Consider the following 23,671-nt stretch of genomic DNA (forward strand, 5'->3'; position numbering starts at 1 on the left):
TAATCTGCACACTACATGAGTTACTGATATTTTACCAGCTGTTGGTACTTCTACCGTATTCTCTTGCCCATGAGTGCTTGACATAAAACTTGGTCTTATTTCCAATTCCTCTTAACCAAGAAATAGGTTTATATTACTAGATAACAGAATCTACATTTTAGACCTACCTTAGAATATAAAGGGTCCAAAAGATCATTTAGTCATCTCTGAAGCATTTGTGTACAATGGTCCTCTCAGCCCTACAGCACTATAGGTGGTAAGAATCCTGTTACAAATGAGAAGCCTTTATAGTTATGCCTTAACATTAATTAATTAATTGGTCATGATCTATAATTAGTCAATTCATCTCCAGCTTTACACCTTCCCCTGGTCTCAAGCTATTGGTTAAGCCAACAATACATAGATTTCTACCCTCAGATCTGTTTCTTCTTAATGTACCCTTGAATGACTCATCAATTTTGTGTCTGTGAAAAGAATCTAATGGGAATTCTAAAAATAATAAATAAAGTGGTTTTACCTCAATTTTCTGTTGTTTGGGGATATATTTACTTTACCTTAAATGCTAAATTTTATATCTTTATTTCTGTATAATAATTAGATTTCTGAAAAGATTTTGAGAGAATTGCTGAAGGTACTTTTTCTATTTTAGATGAGCAAGTTGTTATGGGCAACAAGCTTCTAGTGTATATTAGGTAAGAGATTTTTTACTTGTTTATCTCTGTTACACTCCTATAACTTTCCCCCTGTATTCTTAGAGGTACTGTCATCTCTTATCTATGTAGTACTTTTTATTTTTTTGTTGTTCTTTCATGCAGAGCAGTGCTTCTCTACTGTGGCTGAGTTTGCCTTCCCTATGCACTGTGACCCCACTGCAAATCATTTGGCAATGTCTAGAGACATTTTTGTTTGTCACAACTAGAGCTGAGGGAGAGACGCTACTAGCATCTAGTGGGTAGAGACCAGGGACGTTGCTAAACATCCTCCAGTATACAGGGTAGTCCCCACAACAAAGAATTTTCTCTCTCAAAATATCGATAGAACTGAGCTTGAGAAACCATGATGAAGAGTACTTTTACTCCTGACAACCCTGTGGGATATGTGTAGTCTATGTTATATATCAGGGCAAGAGTTTTAAGTCATGAAAAAGTTAACAACAGAGGTAAAACTGCTCCTGGAACAGAGTTCTTTGCAATAGACTGCAGGCTCAGAATTGTGTCCTGATAGAACTCTTAGGGAGCTAACTGGCTGCGAGGGTGGCAGGCAGGCAGGCAGGCAGCAAGGTGGCTGAACCTGCCAGAGCATCATCGTAGCTATCTAGTGTCAGAGTTAAATTTGAGACCTATTTCGTTCTTTAAACTTCTTAGAATATGCCAGTATCCAGCTGTCTCTAATATAACACTCGAAATTGATGGCTAGTTGAAAGATGTTTAAAATTCACACACCTCCACTCCACCAAAAAAGATTCAGAAAAAAATGAGGGCATATTCAGAAGGCATTTTTTTAATTCAGCCCACAAGCTAAGTCATTAGTCACAAGGAAGACCTGATTTGGAGGTAAAACTGTACAATTGATTTCTCATGAGATTCTGACTCTTCCTGAAAGCTTGTCTGATTACAGACATTTTCCAGACATTTCTTAGCATTGCTAATTCCCCATCTTTAATCACTATTCTTAGAGCCACTAGTTTAAAAGGCTTTGACAATATCAGGCTTTCAAATAGGTAAACCCATAGTTTAATGGTGCCATAGGGTTTTTTTTTTGTAGATGCTGGGAATGTGACTTTTAGACAGTCTCTAATGCCTTCTCGCCCCTTTAGTGCAGCTTGGGTTTTTCTTTAAAAAATAAGAAATGTGACTTAGTCACAGATGTGTTACTTCATCACCATCCTTGTCACCCACATTCTCTGAACTGGCTATCATTTTGATGTGGGTTTGAACTTAACTGACAAAAATTGAACCTACTTAAAAATCAAATTAGTGTCTTGGGTTTGAGAAACAATGTATTAACTAGGAAGTTAGCCCATGACAAGTCACCAAATCTGTTCTCCTCCTTTTCTTCCAGCTGTTGTCTAGCAGGCCGTGCCTATCCCCTTGGTGACATCCCTGAAGATCTTGTTCCTTTGGTTAAAAACCAGGTTTGTGCTATTTTCACAGCATTTTACCATCTACGCCTCTTGTTAAGGTGCACTAAAGACAAACTGTTTTGAGGGTTACACGTGGGGCAGAGCAACCTATAAGCTATAATAGGAGAAAGCCTACACGCCATCACTGAATCCAATACTTATAGTGGAGAGAGGTTATAGAATAGAGAGCTATAAAATAGTGGCACTTTAAAGTAAATTCAACCTGCCTTTTTTTTAATCCCCCTGGGAATCAATGCTTCAGCAAAATACTTTGCAAGGTGAGAAAATAATCAACTTTTATTTTTCAATTTGGCAGGTTTTTGAATTTCTAATCCGCCTGCATTCAGCAGAAGCTTCCCCTGAGGAAGAAATCTATCCCTATGTTCGGACTTTGCTGCATTTTGACACAAGAGAATTTCTAAACGTATTGGCACTGGTAAGAGATCACATAATTTTTCAGGTGTTTTGAAAGCCAGAGTGATAATATTTTTTAAAAGAAAAACAAAGAATAATCTTTATGCAGGTACTATTTTTATGCCCTAGCAGTAAGTCAAGGTTTCAAATGTTTAATTTTGTTGTGCCACTCAGTATTTTCTAATTCTTTATTTCACTTCCTTCTTTTCGCCCTCTTCTGTCCCTTTTTTCCTCGTCCTTCTCTTCCCCTTCCGCCCTCTCTCTTTCTCTTCTCTGTCTCACTTTTGTCTTTTTCTAACACATTCTTATCAAAAGTTGAAGAAAGCAGGGTTAAATGTGGGTGCACCGTTAATTTCATATGTTGTATTAGTTGGCATACTAAATACGGAAGAAGGCCCTAAAGGACATGTGGTGGTGATGATAGCTGAAACGGAACATGGATGTTTCCTGCTGAAGGAAAAATCCTTATACATGTTTAATTAAAGACGTCTTTGGATAAGCCAGGTTTTCTATGTAAATGCCCCCAGAGGAATAATTATGTAAAACATATCATTCATCTTTCCAAAAAATAGTATTATAGTTGTGTTTTTAAAGGCTTTTGATAACACAGACAGTGCTTATATTACAGTGTTTACTGAACATTAGGCTCACAAGTGTATAAAACACAAATATTGTCTATGTACAATATTTGAAGAAAATGATAAGAAAGAAGACACAAATATATATGCACGATATTTGGAAAACTAATACCAGTATATCTAAATCTTGAGAGTGATTACTTCTGTGAAATGGGGCAAATTTCTCTAATTAAAGTATGAAGCATTTTTGTAAGTTGAATAATATAATAAAGTGTGAAGTAAAAAAATAAGTGCCCATGAGAAGATCATCATCCCAATTATGTCATACTTAGAATGAGTTTAATTTGAAAAGCTGACTTCAGAAGTAGTAACTTTAATTGCATGGGTAGAAGGAAAAAGAAACTTAGAACTGAAAGTCAGATCTAGTTGGTTAATTTAGGAGACCTTACACATCCAGAAAACACAAGGGAACTTGGTATTTGGCACATAGGGGGAAAAACACACGGAGTGTTGGGTAGGTGCTTTGAAAAGAGGGGTAGAGAGCAACAAGGAATTTTACCTAATTTTCATTTTATACGGGCTGTGGTGTTACTGAAGATCATTTGGAATTATGCTGATGTCTGAATTATGGTATCAGGATTGATAGTAAGGCTACAATACAGTCTCATTTGCCTAACAAATATGTGAGTGCCTAGTATATCACACATACTATACTAACTAGGGATACACCCTGGGCCTACAGGATACAAACCTTTGCCCTTATGGAGGAAGAGGATCCAGGCTTGTCTATACGTAATTACAACACAGTATGGTGCATGCCATTGGAGATGCTGTGGAAACACTTAGGCGGGAAATCTAATGGAGGTTTAGGGAGATTCTTGGGTAAAATAACATCCATGCTGAGTCTCAAAGGATGAGTAGAAGCTAGTTGGGTTAAGGTTAGGGGAAAATATTGTAGGCAGAAGGGTAGAATATGTGAAAAGGCCTTGAAACAAGACAGAGCAATATGTGTTTCAAAGAATTTTAGGAAAAAATCAGTGTGGCAGCTCCTTTAAATGTAAGGAAGCCTTCACAGAGAGACAAATCTAGAGACGTGGATAAAGACTGAGTGTTATGATCCATGGTAAGAAGTTTAGACCTTGTACTAGAGTAGTAGATCACCACTGAAGCCTTTTAAGTAGAGAAATATCATGATTTGTAGTTTAGAAAAATTCCCTCTGCCTGTTGTATGAAAAATGGATTAATAAAAGATGGGAGGCAAGAAGTGTTATTAGCAAATTTTTGTAGTAATCTAAATGGAAGATAATGGTGGCTTGAATTAGAGCAGTGACAGTCGGGATACTAAAATGTGAAAGGATTTGGAAGATATTTTAGGAATCAAATTGGCCTAAAATTGAGGACTTACTGTACAGTTGGATGTGAAAGATAAGACAAACGGGGAATCATCAAAGATTCCCAGGTTTCTGACTGGGTGAACTGAATGTATAGTGAGGTATTTGCAAATTCCATGGGAAATCAGGGGAAACAGGCTTCTCAGGAGATGGGGCGTGGGGGACATTTAGGTAATTAGTTCACTTTTAAATGTAATGAATTTGAAATACCTGACAGACAAGTGAGGCTTCCTTCAATGCATGCATCAAGAGTTAGCTGCATCCCCAAGTACTATAGCTAGAGAAATCCGTAAGACCTAAGTGATCCAGGATTCACTGCCTATTATGTCTGTCATAATTATTAATCACGTGACCTTCCTCATTCAGTTAATATAACTTAATAAAAAGAATATTTTCAGAGAGCCACAAAAGAATTCAGGAGGTAAGGAAAGGGAAGAAAAGTAGGTATATTGTAACAGAATAAATAAAAATAAAATTTAAAAAAAAAGAATTTAGGTGACAGATTTTTAAACCACATTTTCCCAGGTCTTTTCCTTTATGAATTTTTTTTTCAAGTTAAGGTTTTTAAATTTAGCTCTCTTGAGGTATTATTTACACAAAATATAATTCACCCATTTTCCAAAAGAAGAGCTTGCCAAATGTATGCAATCTTGTAATCACTGCTACATTCTAGACATAGAACTTTCCATCACCCGCAAAAGGTCAATTTTCAAGTTTTGTAGTCAGTCCTAGCCCCAGACCCTGGCAGCTACTGATCTGCTTTCTGACTGTAGTTTTGCCTTTTCTAGAATGTCATTTAAATAAAATCATACACTTTGTAGTTTTCTTTCTGTCTTCCTTCACTTAAAATAATGTTCTTGAGGTTTATTCATGTTGTTGCTTGTAGCAATAGGTTTTTCCTTTTTATGGCTGTGTAATTTTCCATCTTATGGATATACAGCTTCTTGATCCTTCACCAGTAGATGGTCCTTGGGGTTGTTTTTGGTTTTCGGTTCTTATAAATAAAGCTATTATGAACATTTATATATAGACCTTTCTGTGGACATGTATTTTTGTTTCTTGTGTGTAGATACCAAAGAATTGAACTGTTGGGTCATTTGTTAAGTGTATTGTTTTACTTTAGAAGCCGACAGTTTTCTGAAACAGTTCTACCATTTTGTGTTTCTACCAGTGGTATGTGAGAGCATTAGTTCTTTCATCTTCTCACCAGCACTTAGTGTGGTCCATCTTCAATGTCTTTTGAATAACAGAAGCTTTACATTTTGATCAAGTCTAATTTATCTGTTTTGTTTTATGGATCATGCTTTTGGAGTTATGTCAAAGAAATCTTTCCTAACCCAAAGTTGCAAAGATTATCTCTCACGTTTTCTTCTAGAAGTTTTATGATTTTAGGTTTTACATTTAGATCTGTGATTCATTTTAAAGAATTTTGCATGTGGTGCAAGGTTTAGGTGCCAGGTTTTTTTTCTTTCTTTTTTTTTTCGTGTATGGCTATCCAACTCTTACAGCACCATTTGATGAGGAGACCATTCTTTCTCTGCGGAATTGTCTTTGTACTTTGTCAAAGATCTGTCACCTGTGTATGTGTGGGGTCTACTTCTGAACACTCATCTGTGCCATCCATCTGTTTGTCTCTCTTGACTCCAATACCACACTGTCTTAATTACAGTAGCTTTATCATGAGTATGGAAATCATATTATATTAGCATTCGCATGTTTTTGTTCTTTTTCAAAATTGCTTTGTCTTTTGCTTTTCATTGTGAATTTTTAGAATTATCTTGTTAATTTCTACAAAAACCTGCTGGGATTTTTATTAGGATTGTGTTTGATGTTTAGTGATTTTGAGGAGAATTGACATCTTAGCAATATTGAGTTTTCTGACCCATGAAAAGGTATATTGTTCCATTTATTTTTTTTCCATTTACTTAGGTCTTTAATTTTTGTCAGCAATTTTTTGTAGTTTTCAGAGTGATGAGGACTCAATGTAGTGTTTTCTCTACTATTGTATGAATTTAAATTTTTGATAAATTAAAATAAAAATTGCCTTCCTCTGATCTTGCTTTGTACACTGCTATCAAGATAACTGATTTTTCTTAACTTTTCCAGGTACTGTAGTCTTTTTTTCCCTAGAGAACCAGAATACTTTTTTTCATATATTTAAAAACTAATAGTTTTGTCCTAAGATATCACTTTTAGAATTGGCTCTTCTGGTTCAGTTTTACCATACAGGTTGGGCAAAAGTAGGTTTACAGTTGTGGGTATGAAAACAGTTTATTCTTATATTTATTTATTAATTACTGTATTATTTATTATTATTACTAACCTGCTTTTGCCCACCCCAATATATACTGTGGACCCTTTCAATATGTGAATTTGAGTCTTTTTATTTCAAGAACATTTTCTTGAATTATAGATTTAGATATGTTTCCTGCTCCGCTGTTTTGTATTTCATCTTCAGAAACTCTAGTTATGTGTATGTTGTATCTTCTTTATCTGTTATATTTATCAGGTTTTCTCTGATCCTTTATTTCCATCTTTAAGTTTTATTTTCTTGTCTCTTTTCATTCATTTTCTCTTTCTCTTACTGTGCTTTTGGTCATATTTGTTCCTTCTTAGATGGCTTGTAATTGTCTTGATTTCTGAGCTGAATTTGTCTTCTTTTTCAGGGGTTTTTTTTCTGAGTTCAAGTATCTTTTATTTTATATCTTCTTGCTCTTTTTTCTTTCTTTTTTGAATTCTTAAATTTCCAGTTTGTGATTTTTTTTCAAATCTGCAAGTGTATGTTTAAACATATTAAATATACTTGTATGTCAGGATATTATAGTTTACTTCTATTTCGTGGCTACTTTTTATTTTGTTCTATTCTAGAGTGCCTTTATTTGTTGTTTTTATTCTCGTGTTTTGTGTTGAATTTTTCTGGATTAACAATAGGTGACCTTGTTAGAGGGTAGGGGAAAATTACCTCCTGGTTTTCCCAGTTAGCATGCCTTCTTCATTTGCTACCATTATGTGCAGTTTCTTAAATAAAGTGTCTTTTGAGGGTCATCTGTCTTCTCAATATTTGACAATATTTTGTCTTAGTAGGTTCTTTACCTAGAGCTACTTCCTTCCTTACCATAAGCCCCTAAGGAATGTCTCCCCCTTCCAACGTACCACCCTCTAGCCCCATATCAGTATCTTAGCAAGACCTCTGATCCATGCTTGCCACTTTGATCTTAGCCTGTGGTCTGACCTATAAGGTCTCAGACCTGGTCTCAGTATATCCTCACACAGGGTGGATTCTCTCTGATATTATAGGTGTTCTGCTACCACTGAAACCTTGTCACACCCTCCTTTCTTTCTTTCTTTCTTCTTTTTTAAATTGATTTGAGAGACAGAGACACAGGTTTTTTGTTCCATCCATTTATGCATTCATTGGTTGCTTCTTATATGCGCCCTTGACCAGGGATTAAAGTCACAACCTTGGCATATCCAGACAACACCTCATCCAGCTGAACTCCTCAGCCAGGGCACACTCTTCTTTCTTCTATCCAAGTAGCTCCTGACTTCTTTTTGGTGTTAGGGGCTTTAGAGCCAACTCTGCTAACTTGGGATGTTTATTTTCCCAAATTAACGGAAGTTTGTGATATTTGTTGTCCTTCTAGTTTAACCATTAGCCTGTGTTGTGGGTGATAATCATACAGGGATCTTGCTGGAGGGTGCAGGAAGACATTAGGTTAGGGTCTACAAAATTCAGCCTGTGGATCAAATCCAGCTCCATTTGGCCTCTGGTCTGTGTGAGCTAAGAATATTCCTTACATTTTTAAGGGTTATGAAAACAGAAGAAGAATATGTCATAGAGATTTCATGTAGCCCACAGAGCCTACAGTATTTTCTCTCTGGCCCTTTACAGAGAATGTTTGTTTATACCTTGATTAGGATTTAGCCAACTATCATTATTTTATAGAAAACTCTAATAATTTTTAAGGAACTACAGAAAAATTTTTATGACCAAATTCACAGATGACTTTGGACTTGAGTTTTTTAGGTCTACCTTTGTGCTTCACAAACTCCATTAGGATATCTTTGCGTTAGTCCCGTAATAAGGATTGTGTAATTAGAAGTGTCTTTGTGGAATGATAATATTTTAACAATGATGTACCACTTTGGTGGCAGCTATTAATTACAATCAAAATGTCATTATGTAGTATATCAGCACTTAATTATGTTTACAGAAGTATACTTTTAATATGTTTCAAAGCAGTGAATATATTCTGCCAAAAGGAAAATGGATAAGGAAAGTATTTTTTACTTTCTGTGACTGCTGTAGTTTTATTTTATATGTATAAAATCTCCATGATTTTAGTTGAGTAGAACTGGTACTAGCAGATAGTAACTTCTATTTGTGCCTGCAGAGTTGCGTTTGGGCAGGCTGGAGTGGGGGATGTGTGAGTGTGTGCATGTTTGATAGTCTCATAAACCTGAAGATAGGCCTGAGAGTCTTTCTAGTCCATTTTTCTGTCTTTAGGCAGGATCATATTTAACCCACTTAAACAACATAATATTTTCTCTTTGAGCTTTCCAAAATAAGATTTCCTGCAATCTTCATAACTTGATAATTTTAGTATTTCTCCACTAAGTGGAAGCAAAGCAGTCTAGTTGAGGAAAAAGATTTTTAAAAACCAATTTTATATTTTCTGTAATTAACTAGCAAATCAGTAATTTTTTTTAAAGTGCTTACTGTGTGTCAGACAAGAGAAAGAAAGGAAGGGCATGTTAACAGACCCGCAGGAGCCAAAGGTACTTTGGAGAAGTTAGGGAAATTCGGGGCCCATTTGAAGAACAGCAAGTATTCTGGTTTGAATGTAACTATGATGTAATCTTGAAAGTTCATGGCTATGAAATTCCTTTTTTTTTTTCTTTATTCTATTGGCACAATATGGAATCTATTTTCTTGTTTCAGGAAAATAAGCGGTAAATTATTGCTATGTGAATTTAAACATTTCAAGAGCCACATGTGCTAAGTGAAAACCATGGGAAAGATTTTCAAGTCTTTCATCATTTCTATTATTCAATAAATAACTTTATTTAAACTTTTTGAATGAATACAATTTCAGTTCCTTCATATATGCATCCTCTAGGTACTAGGTATTTTCAGAATCAAGCGTCATTTACTTTGGTGCATGTTCTATGAAAAATACATTTGGCTCTACTTGAGCAGAGACATAAAATAAAAAGTGCTGTACTTGGCAGTGTTTTGAAAATAGGATACTTATTCCTCGTATGTAGACTTAAGTATTTTAACATTGTGACAGTTTTGCTATAATAATTTTTTATAAATATCTTCGAACATCATTTTTTTCTTAGTTGTCATGACAGCTATTTTTCGTGACAGTTGATGAACTGTATCTCACTTATTATTTCGAAATACATAAGTGGAGTGATGGCTGATAATGTAAGATATATTTCATTATTTTCAAACCCTTGCTTACAAGGTGGACCCTTGACATTAGTGTTCTTTCTTTTTCATTGCCTATAAACTTTGCCTTTCTCAAATCACTTTTTGGTTGTATGATAATTACTATATTTTTATACACTTTATCTATTTTAAAGTCTTAGAATATGATGCAATATTAAATGCTATATCTTTCTACTTAACTCACTAAAAATATCTTACTATTAAAAGTAAAAAAGAAAAACTTGAAGGAGAGGTTATCTTATTAGAGAATTTACCTGACTATTATTAAGAATTTAATATCCTGTTGCCTTCTAAAATTTGCAAATAATTATTTTTAAAAATTTCTCCCTTTTAGACATTTGAAGATTTTAAAAATGACAAGCAAGCTGTAGAATACCAACAGCGTATTGTGGATATATTGTTAAAAGTAAGTATTCAAAGAATACATGCCTTTATGTTGATGTTATTATTAAGAAACTTGAATTGTTTTATAGGAAGTTCTAAAATAATTTTGTTTAATGAAGCGATATGCTGCAATCATTTTAAAATTTTATTATGTCTTTGCCTTCAAAAGCTGAATGAAATACTAATTCAAAAAATTAGCGTATCTCTGCTTTAGACTATATATTGGGATACATAGTATTACTCTTAAGAAATGCATATTGTGATAATTGCTATGTTAGTATGATTACATGCAATAATAGAGAGTGACTTGAGAGTGCTTTGAAAAAATAAATAATGTGAGTAATCTCCTTTTGTGTCATACCAACATCACTGTGTTGAAGGTAGCACCATAGTTTTACCATGCTGCTGAGATGATAGGTAATACTTGAGAAAGATCTGCGGCACACAGACATGATCATCCCAGTCTAAATCTAACTGGAGTCAGTCCAAAGCTATTTTGAGATGCGTGCTGTTGCGAATGAATGAATGCAGAGACAGATTCTTTTCCTTTTCATTTGTACAGCTTTAACCAGGGCCGTTTCTTCTTGTAATTGAAAGCCTAGAATTTTTGTCCTGTTCATTTGTCTGTAAAATGGAGATTTATTCCTCATAGTGCCTTTTAGATTATTTTGGACAAGAGACCAATATGAAAATGTTCTCTGGTTATGCATCACATTAATGCATTACATTTGTAATAGTTCCTTATGATTTCCAAAGCACATTTATATACATTATGTCATTTGAGCTATTTATTGACCTTGTAAGAAAGGCAGTGATAAATATGAGACTAGGATTGGTAAGCTCCCAAGAAATGCCAATTTGATCCAGGTTGCTAATATGGAGATTTTACCTGAATTTCCAAAATACCTCCCTGAATGGTCTCTATACCTAATCTTGTCCTCTAATTTGTGATCTTGCCTTTCCTCTGCCTAATATTCTTCTATGCCTCCCTATTGGGTCAGGTGTAATTAAGTTCTGTTATGAGAAAAAATTCAAATAGCAGTTTATCTTGATGATAATTTATTTTTCTCATACAATTTTGAAGGTAGACAACCTGATCTAGTAGATAAGCTTTACAAACTTATCAGGGATGCAGATTTCTTCTTTTCTTACTGTTGTTATTTTTAGTAAATGTTTTCTGCTTTGGGTCAAAATGGCTGCTCAGGCTCCTGCCATCACCGCTAGCCTGAATGCAGAAAGAGATGAAGATAGTGTTCCCTCTCTTTAAAAAAATTTCTTAGAAGTTGTGTACTGCAAGTCTGCTTATATCATGTTGATCAGAACTTAAATATATGACCCCTTAGCTGCTCATAGAGACTGAGAAATATACTCTGTGTTCTGAGTGACTCTATGTTTAGCTAAATAAGGAGTTCTGTTCTAAGTCAAGAGGGAAGGACAGGTGTTGGAGCACAAGTACCATCTTCTGTGATACCCATCTAAACTTTTTAATATGCCATTCAAGATCCTTCTATATTTTTTGGTCCCTGACTACTACTCTATAACTGCTCCCCCCTGGTTTCTGCCCTCCCCCATTGTATCATGAACTTCTCAACCATATTAAATTATTGGAATTCACTGAACATTTGTGTTATCTTTATGGCCAATGTTCTTTGCATGAGTTTTCCTTCATCCTGCCTTGCCTTTTTTTTCCCCTTTCTCTGCCTGGCAATTCTTAACAATTTTCTAATGCATAACTCGTACATCGTCCATGAGAAACTTTTAGACTCCTCTCCTACACTTCCATTTTGATTAGTTGCCCCTTCGCTGTGTTCATACAACATTTCATGCTACACTTGGAACACTGTATGGTAATTGTTTACATGTATATTTTTCTACCTGGATTTGAGCATCTTGTAGGTGGAGACTGAGGATTTTGTTTTTTTGATAATTTAATTTAATTATAGTTGACATACAATACTCTATTAGTTTCAGGTGTATAACGTAGTGACTTGGTATTTTTTACATTAAAAAGTATTACCACGATAAATCTAGTTACCATCTGTCACAAAGTTATTACAGTATTTGTTGACTATATTACCTATGCTGTATATTACATCCTCATGACTTATTTATAACTAGAAGTTTGTACCTCTTAATCCCTTTCACCTATTTTGCTTATTCCCTCCACTCGTCAAACCCTGTTGTGCTGGCAATCGTCAGTTTGTCCTCTGTATCTAATAGTCTGTTTCTGTTTTGTTTGTTCATTTGTTTTAATAGATTCCACATATAAGTGAAATATAGTAGTCACCTTTCTCTGTCTTATTTCACTTACCATAATACCCTCTAGGTATACCTATGTTGTCATAAATGGCAAGATTCATTCTTTTTTTATGGCTAAGTAATATTCCATTGTGTGTAAACACACCACGTTTTCTGTATCTGCATATCTATACCTGGGCACTTAGGATTGCTTCTGTATCTTGGCTATTATAAATCATGCTGCAATGAACATGTGGTACACATATCTTTTTCAAATTTGTGGTTTTGTTTTCTTAGGATAAATATTCAGAAGTGTAATTGCTGGATTGTATGATAGCTTCATTTTTAATTTTTTGAGAGCCCTCCATACTGTTTCCCATAGTGGCTGTACCATTTCACATTTCCACCAACAGTGCCTTAGTGTTCTCTTTTCTCCACATCCTTGCCAATACTTGTTATTTCTTATCTTTTTGAAAATAGCTATACCATCAAGTGTGAAGTGGTATCTCATTGTGGTTTTGATTTTCATTTCCCTGATGATTAGTGACGTTAAACATCTTTTCATGTGCCTGTTGTATGAATTATCAGTGTGTCAGCTTTGGAAAACTGTTCATGTCCTCTGCCCAGATTTCTTAATATGATTGTTTGCCTTTTTTGATATTAAGTCATATGAATTGTTTATATATTTTGGATTTTAGCCCTTTATCAAACATATCTTTTCCAAATATCTTCTTTTCATAGATTGCCTTTTCATTTTGTCGATGGTCCCTTGCTGTGCAAAAGCTTTTTAGTTTGAAGTAGTCTCGTTTGTGTATTTTTGCTTTTGTTGCTCTTACCTGATAGGAGATATCTAAAGAAATATTGCTAAGACTGGTGTCAAAGAGTTTACTGCCTGTTTTCTACTAAAAGTTGTATGATTTCGGTCTTATATTAGTCGACTTTGAGTTTATTGTTTATATATACGGCCCAGTTTCATTCTTTTGCATGTAGCTGTCTAGTTTCCCCAACACCATTTACTGAAGGAATTATCTTTTCTTCATTGTATATTCTTGTTTCCTTTGTTGTGGATAGACCATGTAAGTATGGTTTTATTTGTCTCTCTATTCTGTTCCATTGATCTGTCTGTCTGGTTTTTTGCGCTAGTATCATGATGTTTGATTACTACAACTTTGTAATGTACTTTGAAATAAAAAATTTGTTACCTCCAGTTTTGTTCTTCTTTCTCAAGATTGCTATGACTATTTAGGGTCTTTTATGTTTCCAGATAAATTTTAGGATTACTTGTTCTTATTCTGTGAAAATACCTTCAGAATTTTGATAGGGGTTGCATTGAATCTGTAGATTGCTTTGGGTAGCATGACCACTTTAACAATATTAATTTTTCCAATCCCTTTGTGTTGTCTTCACTTTCTTTCATAAGTGTCTTATTGTTTTCAGAGTAGTGGTCTTTCGCCTCCTTGATTAAATTTATTTCTAGGTAGTTTTTCTTTTTGTTGCAATTGTAAATGAGATCGTTTTTAATTTTTTTCTGATAGTATATTATTAGTGTATGTAAATGCAATAGATTTCTCTATATTAACTTTTTATCCTGCAACTTCACTGAATTTAATTATTAGTTTTGATGGTTTTTTTGATGGAGTCTTTAGGATTTTCTATGTATGCTATCATTTCATCTATAAATAGTGACAGTGTTACTTTTTTTCTGATTTCAGTGCCTTTTTATTTTCTTGCCTAGTTATTGTGGCTAGGACTTAACAATATTATGCTGAATAAAAGTGGCAAGAGTGAGCAGCTTGTCTTGTTCCTGATCTTAGAGGAAAAATTTTCAGCTTTTAACCAATGAGTATGATGTTAGCTGTAGATCTGTCATATGTACCCTTTATTATGTTGAAGTATATTCTTCTATACCCACTTTATTGAGAGTTTGTTTATCATAAATGGATATTGAATTTTATCAAATGCTTTACCTGCATCTATTGAGATAAGGATGTTATTTTTATCCTTTGTTTTATTAATGTGATGTGTGATATTGATTGATTTGTGGATGTTGAACCATCCTTGCATCCTGGGAATAGATCTCACTTGATCATAGTATATGATCACAATGTATCGTTGAATTTGGTTTGCTCATATTTTTTGAAGGTTTTTATGTCTGTGTTTATTAGGGATATTGGCCTGTAATTTTTTTTTTTTGTAATGTGTTGTCTGGTTTTAGTGTTAGGATAATGCTGGCTTTGTAAAATTAGTTTAGAAGCATATCTTCATCCTTGATAATTTTGGAATAATTTGAGAAGAACAGGTAATAACTCTTCTTTAAATGTTTGGTAGATTTCATCTGTGAAGCCATGTTGGACTTATATTTGTTGGGAGTTTTTTGATTACTGATTCAATTTCATTGCTAGTAATCAGTGTATTCATGTTTTCTATTTCTTCATGATTCAGTTTTGAAAGTTTGTATATTTCTAGGAATTTATCCATTTTTCCAGGTTGTCCAGTTTGTTGACATACAATTGTTCATATTAGCCTGTAATGATCCTTTGTATTTTTGTTGTATGTATTGTTAACCTCTCCTCTTTCATTTCTGATTTTATTTATTTGAGCCCTCTCTTTTTTTCTTGATGAGTCTAGCTAAAAAGGTTTTCAAAGAACCAGCTCTTAGTTTCATTGACTATTTTGTCTTAAATTTTTGGTCTCTATTTCATTTATTTCTGTTCTTATCTTTATTTCATTACTTCTGCCAACTTTGGGCTTTGTTCTTTTTCCAGTTTCTTTAGGTGTGAAGTTAGATTATTTATTTGAGACTTTTCTTGTTTCTTGACGTAGGCTCTATTGCTATGAACTTCCCTGTTGGGACTGCTTTTGCTCTGCTGCATCCCATAGATTTGTAATGTTGTATTTCCATTTTCATCTGTCTCAAGGTATTTTTTTATTTCCCCTTTGATTTCTTCATTGATCATAATCAACTATCCTTGTTGATCACCTTTAGTAGCATCCCAGTTTTCTATGGAATAAATTCTAGATTTTTTTAGAATGACATTTGAGGCCAAATCTTTTCTTTCTAATTTCTCCTTCCTCCTCATGCATGCTGCTGCATTCTAATGGAACACATAGTTTCTCCAAATAATCTTATATTTTACTGTGTTTCTGCTCTTGCTCACACTGTTCTCTCTGATTGTATTGCACTCTCTGACATTTTTCCCATCACAAGTTATACATGGACCTGAAAGTGCAATTTAAAAGCGACTTCACTTATTTCTTTTCTATTCCCTCTCCAACCACTTGAGCCAATTTTTCCCCACTGTGCTTCTGTAGTCATGTTTCTTTATAATAGTGCTGATGATATGACACCTTTTATTTAAGAATTGTTTACCTGTCTCACATTGCTTTCTCATTTATCACTTCCTTGAAGACATCTTCCATAACATTTTACACATAGTACGTTCTCAGGAGAGGAGAGCTCACTTAAAGCAGAGGAATGATTATGATTTGATAACAGTGTGTGGTTGTAAAAAGCCCACTATGCAAAACCATTTGTTAAAGAAACTGCTTATAGACAAGGAGAATTCATCCATTTCATTGATTTGTGGATGAGGTAATCCACAAATTTGTCAGTAATGACACTCCCACACCCCTTTAATTGTATATTTTGTGTGTCAGACTAGATGGTGTATTGAATAAATGGTTTCTTTTGCTCATCAGGTTATGGTGGAGAATTCAGATTTTACTCCCTCACAAGTAGGGTGCCTCTTTACATTCCTTGCCCGGCAGCTTGCAAAGCCTGACAATACCTTGTTTGTAAACAGAACCCTCTTTGACCAGGTGAGTGTCTTTAACAATGAGAGCTAGAATAGTTTTTATTCTATTACTGTTAATAGAAAAGTTCACTGGGTTACATAGTTGCTAAATATAATAGCCAATTGGATAAGTGTCTTAGCAGAGAGAAGCCTGTTCTGGTTTCATTTTGGATCTAATTCAGTTCTGTTTTTTTTTAATGGTGTGTCTGGGTCAGTGTGCCTTTGTTCTACGACTTTGCCTAGTAGCTTGGTATGATGGGAATGTGGTTTGTGGAGATTAATTTATAGAGATTCTGTCCTCTCAATTACTCTGTTGCTCCAAATTGCCTAGATTTCTTTGCTCAAGAATTTGCCAATCTAAGAATTACCCACCTCACGGGTAGTAAGAATATTATGTTGATCATCTGGAGGGAAGATTATTTAAATAGCTTCTGTGTATCTGCCCATGGCAATGAAAATACTTTTTTTAAAATCTGCAGATAGATGCTAATAATAACTAGCATTTATTGCTAGTGGCAGGCTCTGTTCCAAACTTTTATATGTGTTTATTAACTCAGTACTCCTGATAGTTCTGAAATTGATGTAGTTGTTACCCCATTTTGCAGATGAGGAAACTAAAGCCTGGAGAGGTTAAATCAGTCATCCAAGGTTATATTTAATAAGTGTTATTATTAGCAATATGTTACTATTAAGTGTTGATAAGGTTAGAATTCAAATTTAAGTGGCCTGATTCCAAAGTTCATGCTTTCCTTGGCCCATGGTGTCAGGGATCTTAAACGTAAAGTATAAAGATGCTGCTGCCTTCTAGTCAGGTTTCTAAGCAGTAAGGGAATGTATGTTAGGTACATATTAAACAATAGCATACCTGAACCTCCTGTGCCATGAACTAGGCTGGGAAGATACCGTATACCTATGGTATTTGTTTAGTGGCCAAGTGTGAGTGAATTGGTGAGATAGAAAGGATAGTTGCTGTTTTCATTGATAATATGATAGCGTGCATGCTGGTATCCAATAAAAAAAATCCCTTTTCTTTGACCAGGTCCTTGAATTCCTCTGTAGTCCTGATGACGATTCCCGACACTCTGAAAGACAGCAGGTATGAAATCCCAGAACTCTTTGTGGTAAAGAGTGGGAAAGAAGACAGAATAAGCCAGAAAGTACCCTTCTATGCTAGAACTCATGAGCCATAAGAGGGAAATGACTTGTGCCAAACCCTAATACTAAGCTAGGTAGTGGCAACCAGAAAATGGTGTGGGTGGTTGTTAGGAGTACATATATTAGGAGCTTATATCACACTAAATTCCTAGTCAGACTGGACCTGTATTACATTCAACATGATATCAAAGAGAATACTTCATCTTTCTCCGTAAGCAGCAACAGTTGGCACCTGTTGTATCCTACTTTCCACTAGTGTTATTAATGTGATAACACTCCCAGCTGCTATGGCCTTACCCAGAAAGACTACAGGAGACTGAGTGGTAACACTCAGCGTGTGGGAGTGCCCTCGAGCCCCACTGCGTCAGGGCCAACCTTTTCTGGAGACTAGGATCCATCTGTCTTTCCACTAATTGCTGTGACATGCTAACTGTTGATTACCACTTCTTTCTACTGAAGTTACTTTCTCTTGGGTCCCTTCTAAGAATAGGATTCTTTAAAAAGTTTACCCATTGTAATTGTGAGCACTAAGAGAGTCAACCTAGTTAAAACTGATCAACAGTCTTTTGTGAGGTAAGCTATAAAAATGAAGCACTTTGATAAAGCTTTGCTGAATTTTTATGGTAATAGTGCACAGCTTGGAGGTTGAGACTCAGATAAAAGACATGGGATAGCAAGTGACCCCTTTCTCTGCACAGCGGTGGCCCAGTGCCTGCTGAAGACTGCCTCAGGGAAGAGAACAGCTGCTGAAGTTTTGGTTCTCTCTTAAATTATATTGAATACAAATAGTAATGTGGACCCCTCATTTTGCCCCTGTTTCTCTACTGACAGGAAGAGTGGGCCATGTTATGCATGATGTTGCTATAAAAATTGATAAAATCTTTTTATATAAATAACTAAATTAAACAGAAATAAAAAATAAAATCTAAATGTCAAAGCCAAACCTTGAAAAGTAATCATTGTATAGCAATATTCTATTTTGGGGCAATAGCCCTTGGAGATTATCTAACCTCTTTTCTATTCATTTTAGAAGTATAGAAAACTGATAAAGTAAGTTGTTCAAGGTCACAACTATGATTAGAACGCAATTCCTTCCCTTCTAATCCAGCACCCTTTCCCTTGTACAATTTGTTATATGTCAAAACTTGTTTATGCAACCTTTTTTGGTATTTTTCAGTGGAATGCTTATAAAAGTTACCAACTGGCTCCTCAGATGTAGTTTTAATAGGAATTCGTTGGTTGCTATTTTCATTAATGTAGATAAATAAGATGAAAGTGCAACAATGAAAGCATGTCAGAACTTCACTCATTCATCAAGAAAGTGACTTCTTTGCTGCATCAGATAACAGTTTTTGAATGCTAAAAAAATTTCCTTATTTTTGTGTGATATTCACAGTGTAATGACTATGGCATTCACACTTTTAAGTTTAATTATCTCCGTCACTTTCATAACCAAGGATTGGCAAACTTTCTGTAAAGAGCCAAAGAGTAAACAATTTAAGCTTTGTGGGCCACATATGGTCTCTGTCACATATTCTTCTTTGTTTGTTTTACAACCCTTTAAAAATGTAAAAAGCACTGATTTACAAAATTTGCCGTGGTGTCAGTACTCCCACTGTTTCGGCCTGTCCACACGTCACTCAGCACAGAGTTGGGAAGAGATGCAGAGTCCAGCACCCTTAGGTACTGTTCCCCAGGCAGCTACAGTTACAGTACTAATCCCAGGAGCATACATAGTAAAATAATTTGTAAGTGGTGAGTTTTGAGTATTAATCACTTTTGTTTTTAATTTATCTAATTTTAAGTATATATCATTTAATTTTTAACAATGTCCCTGTTTAACAGCTGACTTGCAAAATGCCTGAAAATGTAACACTCAGTTCTAATGGGTTGGTAGACTGGCTCCAGCAATGGCATTTCTATCATGTTATTCCAGATTGAGGCTTCCAGCAGATGGAGTTGACTCCATAATTCTACATAACAGTACATTATAACATTCTAAATGGATTAAATTAGGGTTCTGAAATGTAAAGTTTGGATAGCTTTTATTTCTTGTCTGACTTTTTTTTTTTTTAACATGAAAGTAATCAATTTCTTATGTTAGAAAAATGCTTTGTTAAATGAGAGTTCTGAGAAGGGTCATGTTACTCTGGCTCTTGAACTTAAATAACAAGAGAGAGCTTTCTCATTTTGCCTTAATGACCATGTAGTGATTCCACTGTATTTTGACATTTATTTACAAATATTGATGAATCTATCACAACATCCTAGTCACCTTTTATATTCAGCTACTTAGTGCGGTAAAGTTATTTATATGAACCACAGTGTTTGTTTTTTATTGTAGTAAAACATATATACCATAAAATTTGTTATTTTAACCATTTTAAGTATACAATTAATTCGCATTAAGTTTATTATTATTGTTGTGCAACCATCGCCACCATCTGTCTCCAAAATTTTATCTTCCCAAACTGAAGCTCTGTACCCATTAAATAACAACTTCCCATTACCCCTGGCAGCCACCATCCCTCCTTCTATCTCTGTGAATTTGACTACTTTAGGCACTTAAGTGAAGTCATACAGTATATTTGTGTGTGTGTGTGTGTGTGTATGTGTCTGGCTTATTTCACTTAACATAATATTTTTAAGGTTTTGTCTGTATCGTAGCATATATCAGAATTTCATTCCTTCTTAGGGCTGAATAATATTCCATTATATGTTTATACCACATTTTGTTTACCCATTCATCCATTAATGGATGTTTGGGTTGTTTCCACCCTTTGGCTCTTGTGAATAATGTTACTATGAAAAACACCAATGTTTCATTAGAAAAAATAGCAGGTAGACATGGATACTACCTGTTGACCATAAGACACAAAGAACCATAAGAACTATAAAGACATAAAAACTCAAGATGAAAATTCACTTTTTGAAAGAATATATATGGATATTTTTAGCTAAGTGGAGGATCAGTTAGGCATTCTAAAAAGGCTTTATTTAGAAACACTATCATTCCTTCCACATTTGAAAAATAGAGCAATTAATCTATTTATGAGACTTAAATACAAGATGATCAACATTATAATGGCAGTCTAACCCATTATATATGTGAAAGCCAAGCCAAAACATCAGCAAGTAATAGGACAAAAGAAAAATATTATGGTTTGTGTGGCCGAATGAACTCTTAAAAGAGCTAGTAAATAAAAGTAGATGCCAAAGCTTTTTTGCTCATTTATTTTAAATGCTCAGGTCCTTTTAGAATTGCTGCAGGCTGGAGGCATAGTTCAATTTGAAGAAGGTCGGCTCATCCGTATGGCAGAAAAAGCAGAATTGTAAGTGGTTTGAAGTCACATATTTGTTAATACAACTGTTAAATTACATTTCCATAACTTGAAGTCAAGTTTATTGATGCATTGTCATTTTTTTAAATTCAGAAAAGTTATGCAAATAACAAAAAATCTAAGTGTGAGTTTGTGCTTGTTAAGTCTAGAAATTAGTGAAGTTTAAAGAAATTAACAGTGAGTAAATTTGAAGTGTTTGTACATTTGTTTTAGTATAAAAATGAAATAATATTCTTATGATCTATTATTTTAGTTATTTTTTTACTTACAGTTTCCATGCTATTTTATAGATTTTGATAGTTATTTATATACTATAAATAATGCAGAATTGAACATAGCAAATAAAATGCAATATATCAGCATTACTGTTTATTCAGTTTTTGAATATTTTACTTGAAAGATTTAATTCTGAACAGAGAAATTTCATATTGATGTCTAATGTATTAATTGTTTTCTGGCACATGTTGCTTTAACACTTATTTTGTATCCAGTTTTGAAATTTCTTATAAACATAGTATTCAGCAGCATATTAAACCTACATTCAGTGGAGTGGCAGACAATATTCCCTTAGATACTAAAACTTCATTTAACAGTAGAAATAATGTTCACTCTATTTTTCTTAATACTAACCTCTGTGCCTGAGAAAACTTCTTGAAACTATAAGCTAATAATCACTTGCTTGTTTGGTACACTGAACTTTTTCCTTTCATGTTCTAGCTATCAAATTTGTGAGTTTATGTATGAACGAGAACACCAATATGACAAAATTATTGACTGTTACTTACGTGACCCACTAAGAGAGGTGAGTTAAGAGACTGCTTACCCTTTTTTCTTACCATTTTCCTTCCAACCACATGATGAGTAGAAATAGCTATTCAGTAGGTATAACTATTCAGTAGAAATATTTGGACATATGTTTGCAGATTCAGGTTTTCATTTATTCAGTAACTTTTTATTGAGTGCCTGCTATTAACCAAATATACATTGATAATTAAAACAGATATACTTCTTGCAATTTTAAAACTTATAGTTTAGTGATGGAGACTGACAGTAAGAAACCAAATATATAATAACAGATTTTCATGTATACAAGAGAAGAGAAATTAGGTGCAACTTCAGTGGATAATGGGAAACTTAACTTACATACAGCAATCAGGGAAGGAATCTCAGAAGAAGTGATACATAAACTGGTGTTGGAATTTGAGAAGAAGCCAGTCAAGCAAACAGCCAACAGAAAAGTGTTCCAAGATAGGGAAGCATATGCAAAGGCCCTGAGGTGGGGAAAATTTTTGACGTGTTCAAGGAACTGAATAGAGATCGCATAAATGAAGCGAGGATCAGTGTGAGTGGAACATAATAGACAAGGGCAAGAGTGATTTGAGATGAAATTGGGAATGTGGACAGGGACCACCAAAGATGAAAGTATGATATTCCCTCATTATGTAAATGAAATTGAGGCCAGTATTAATTGGAACAGATCTGCAACTTTTAAGAGTCCACCCTAAATTTTAAACAATTACTCTTTCTCTTTAATGTCAGGTTTTTATCAGTTAAATATCTCCAAATGGTTTTTCATATCCAGATAATAGATATTTACCAAGACTAGTACAGATAGTAAATAGTGGGTAAACATTACTTGAGTGAGTGAGTGAATGAATGAATGAATGAGTAGATGGACGAATAAATTATATTGTCTTGTGCTCCTCAGGAAGAAGTCTTTAACTACATTCACAATATCTTATCCATTCCTGGACACAGCGCAGAGGAGAAGCAGTCTGTATGGCAGAAAGCAATGGATCACATTGAGGTGCTAATTCAGCAAAACTTTTAAACCTCCCCACTTTATGGCTATCTCCCAAATTAAGTTTATGCTAACAAAGCAATGGCAGGTGTCATATTATTAACTTGACTTACTTGCAAATGAGCATCTTTATTCCATCTCATATTTGTATTCATAAAGTCTTTGTCACATACAATTTATTATATCACGACTTCTGAAAATAACCCATGCTCAATCAGCTGGTTGAGAAACTGGAATATTAGTGGTCTATAATGTTCTTAGAATGATTCTGAAAATATTCCTGGTCTTTTTCTCTAATACACAGTAAGAACCATTTCACCCAATCATCCAGTGCAATTTTAGAAACATTATTGCAGCGAGTTTTTCTCTCTGATATATTTCGCTTCCTTATGTAACAGGACAGTTCTGGTTTTCTGTATGCATACTGTTTTACACGAATGCAAGAGTGGACATTGAAACAAGTTCTTTTTTAAAAATGTGCTTATAAATGGAGAGGCTAATAATGTGTGATGAACATAGGATCAGAATCCCTTCCGAAAAGGGGCTCACAAATCCCTCCTCCCTTCAGTGTCCTTAGGTTCATAACATAGAGTATACCTCAGAAACCAACAGAGCTGGCGGGTTTGTTGACATTTATTCTTTTTTATGAGTCACTGATTGTTGAAAAAAAAAGCAATAACAAAAGATGCCAAGGCAATCCTAGTTTTGCAAATAACATTTAAATCTACCAAGTGTCTTCCTCTTCCTTGTGGCATGGACCAGGTAATGAGGTAACTTCGGGTGATAGGTTTAGAAATGAAGTGAAAGATATGATTAGTCAACATGTTTTAAAGTTTTTTATACATGTAAAAAATGATAAGAAAGGATGACATCTGAAACTCTGAAAAAACATTGCGTGTGATGTGAATACTTTGTTCACATCCTGATGGTTGTAAAATTTAGAAAGATCAGAAATGTGAACACATCTTATGTGAAACATCTGGTGTGAAAGACGT

The 23,671-nt window shown here is 34.4% G+C and overlaps 1 protein-coding gene across 1 annotated transcript in view; it reads left to right on the forward strand.

Annotated features, from left to right (window-relative positions):
* VPS8 (VPS8 subunit of CORVET complex) overlaps positions 1–23,671 on the forward strand; it is a 261,129-nt gene that overhangs the window by 118,832 nt on the left and 118,626 nt on the right. The window contains exons 25-33 of the mRNA XM_054585065.1: positions 650–692; positions 2,062–2,134; positions 2,439–2,558; positions 10,298–10,369; positions 16,285–16,404; positions 17,419–17,475; positions 20,784–20,866; positions 21,593–21,677; positions 22,584–22,682. Coding sequence (XP_054441040.1) covers positions 650–692; positions 2,062–2,134; positions 2,439–2,558; positions 10,298–10,369; positions 16,285–16,404; positions 17,419–17,475; positions 20,784–20,866; positions 21,593–21,677; positions 22,584–22,682 — 752 coding nt within the window. The remainder of the gene's footprint in view (positions 1–649; positions 693–2,061; positions 2,135–2,438; positions 2,559–10,297; positions 10,370–16,284; positions 16,405–17,418; positions 17,476–20,783; positions 20,867–21,592; positions 21,678–22,583; positions 22,683–23,671) is intronic.

Source organism: Pteronotus mesoamericanus, unplaced genomic scaffold (genome assembly GCF_021234165.1).
Source record: "Pteronotus mesoamericanus isolate MK-2021 breed Mesoamerican mustached bat unplaced genomic scaffold, CSHL_Meso_final contig_82, whole genome shotgun sequence".
Classification (NCBI taxonomy): domain Eukaryota; kingdom Metazoa; phylum Chordata; class Mammalia; order Chiroptera; family Mormoopidae; genus Pteronotus; species Pteronotus mesoamericanus.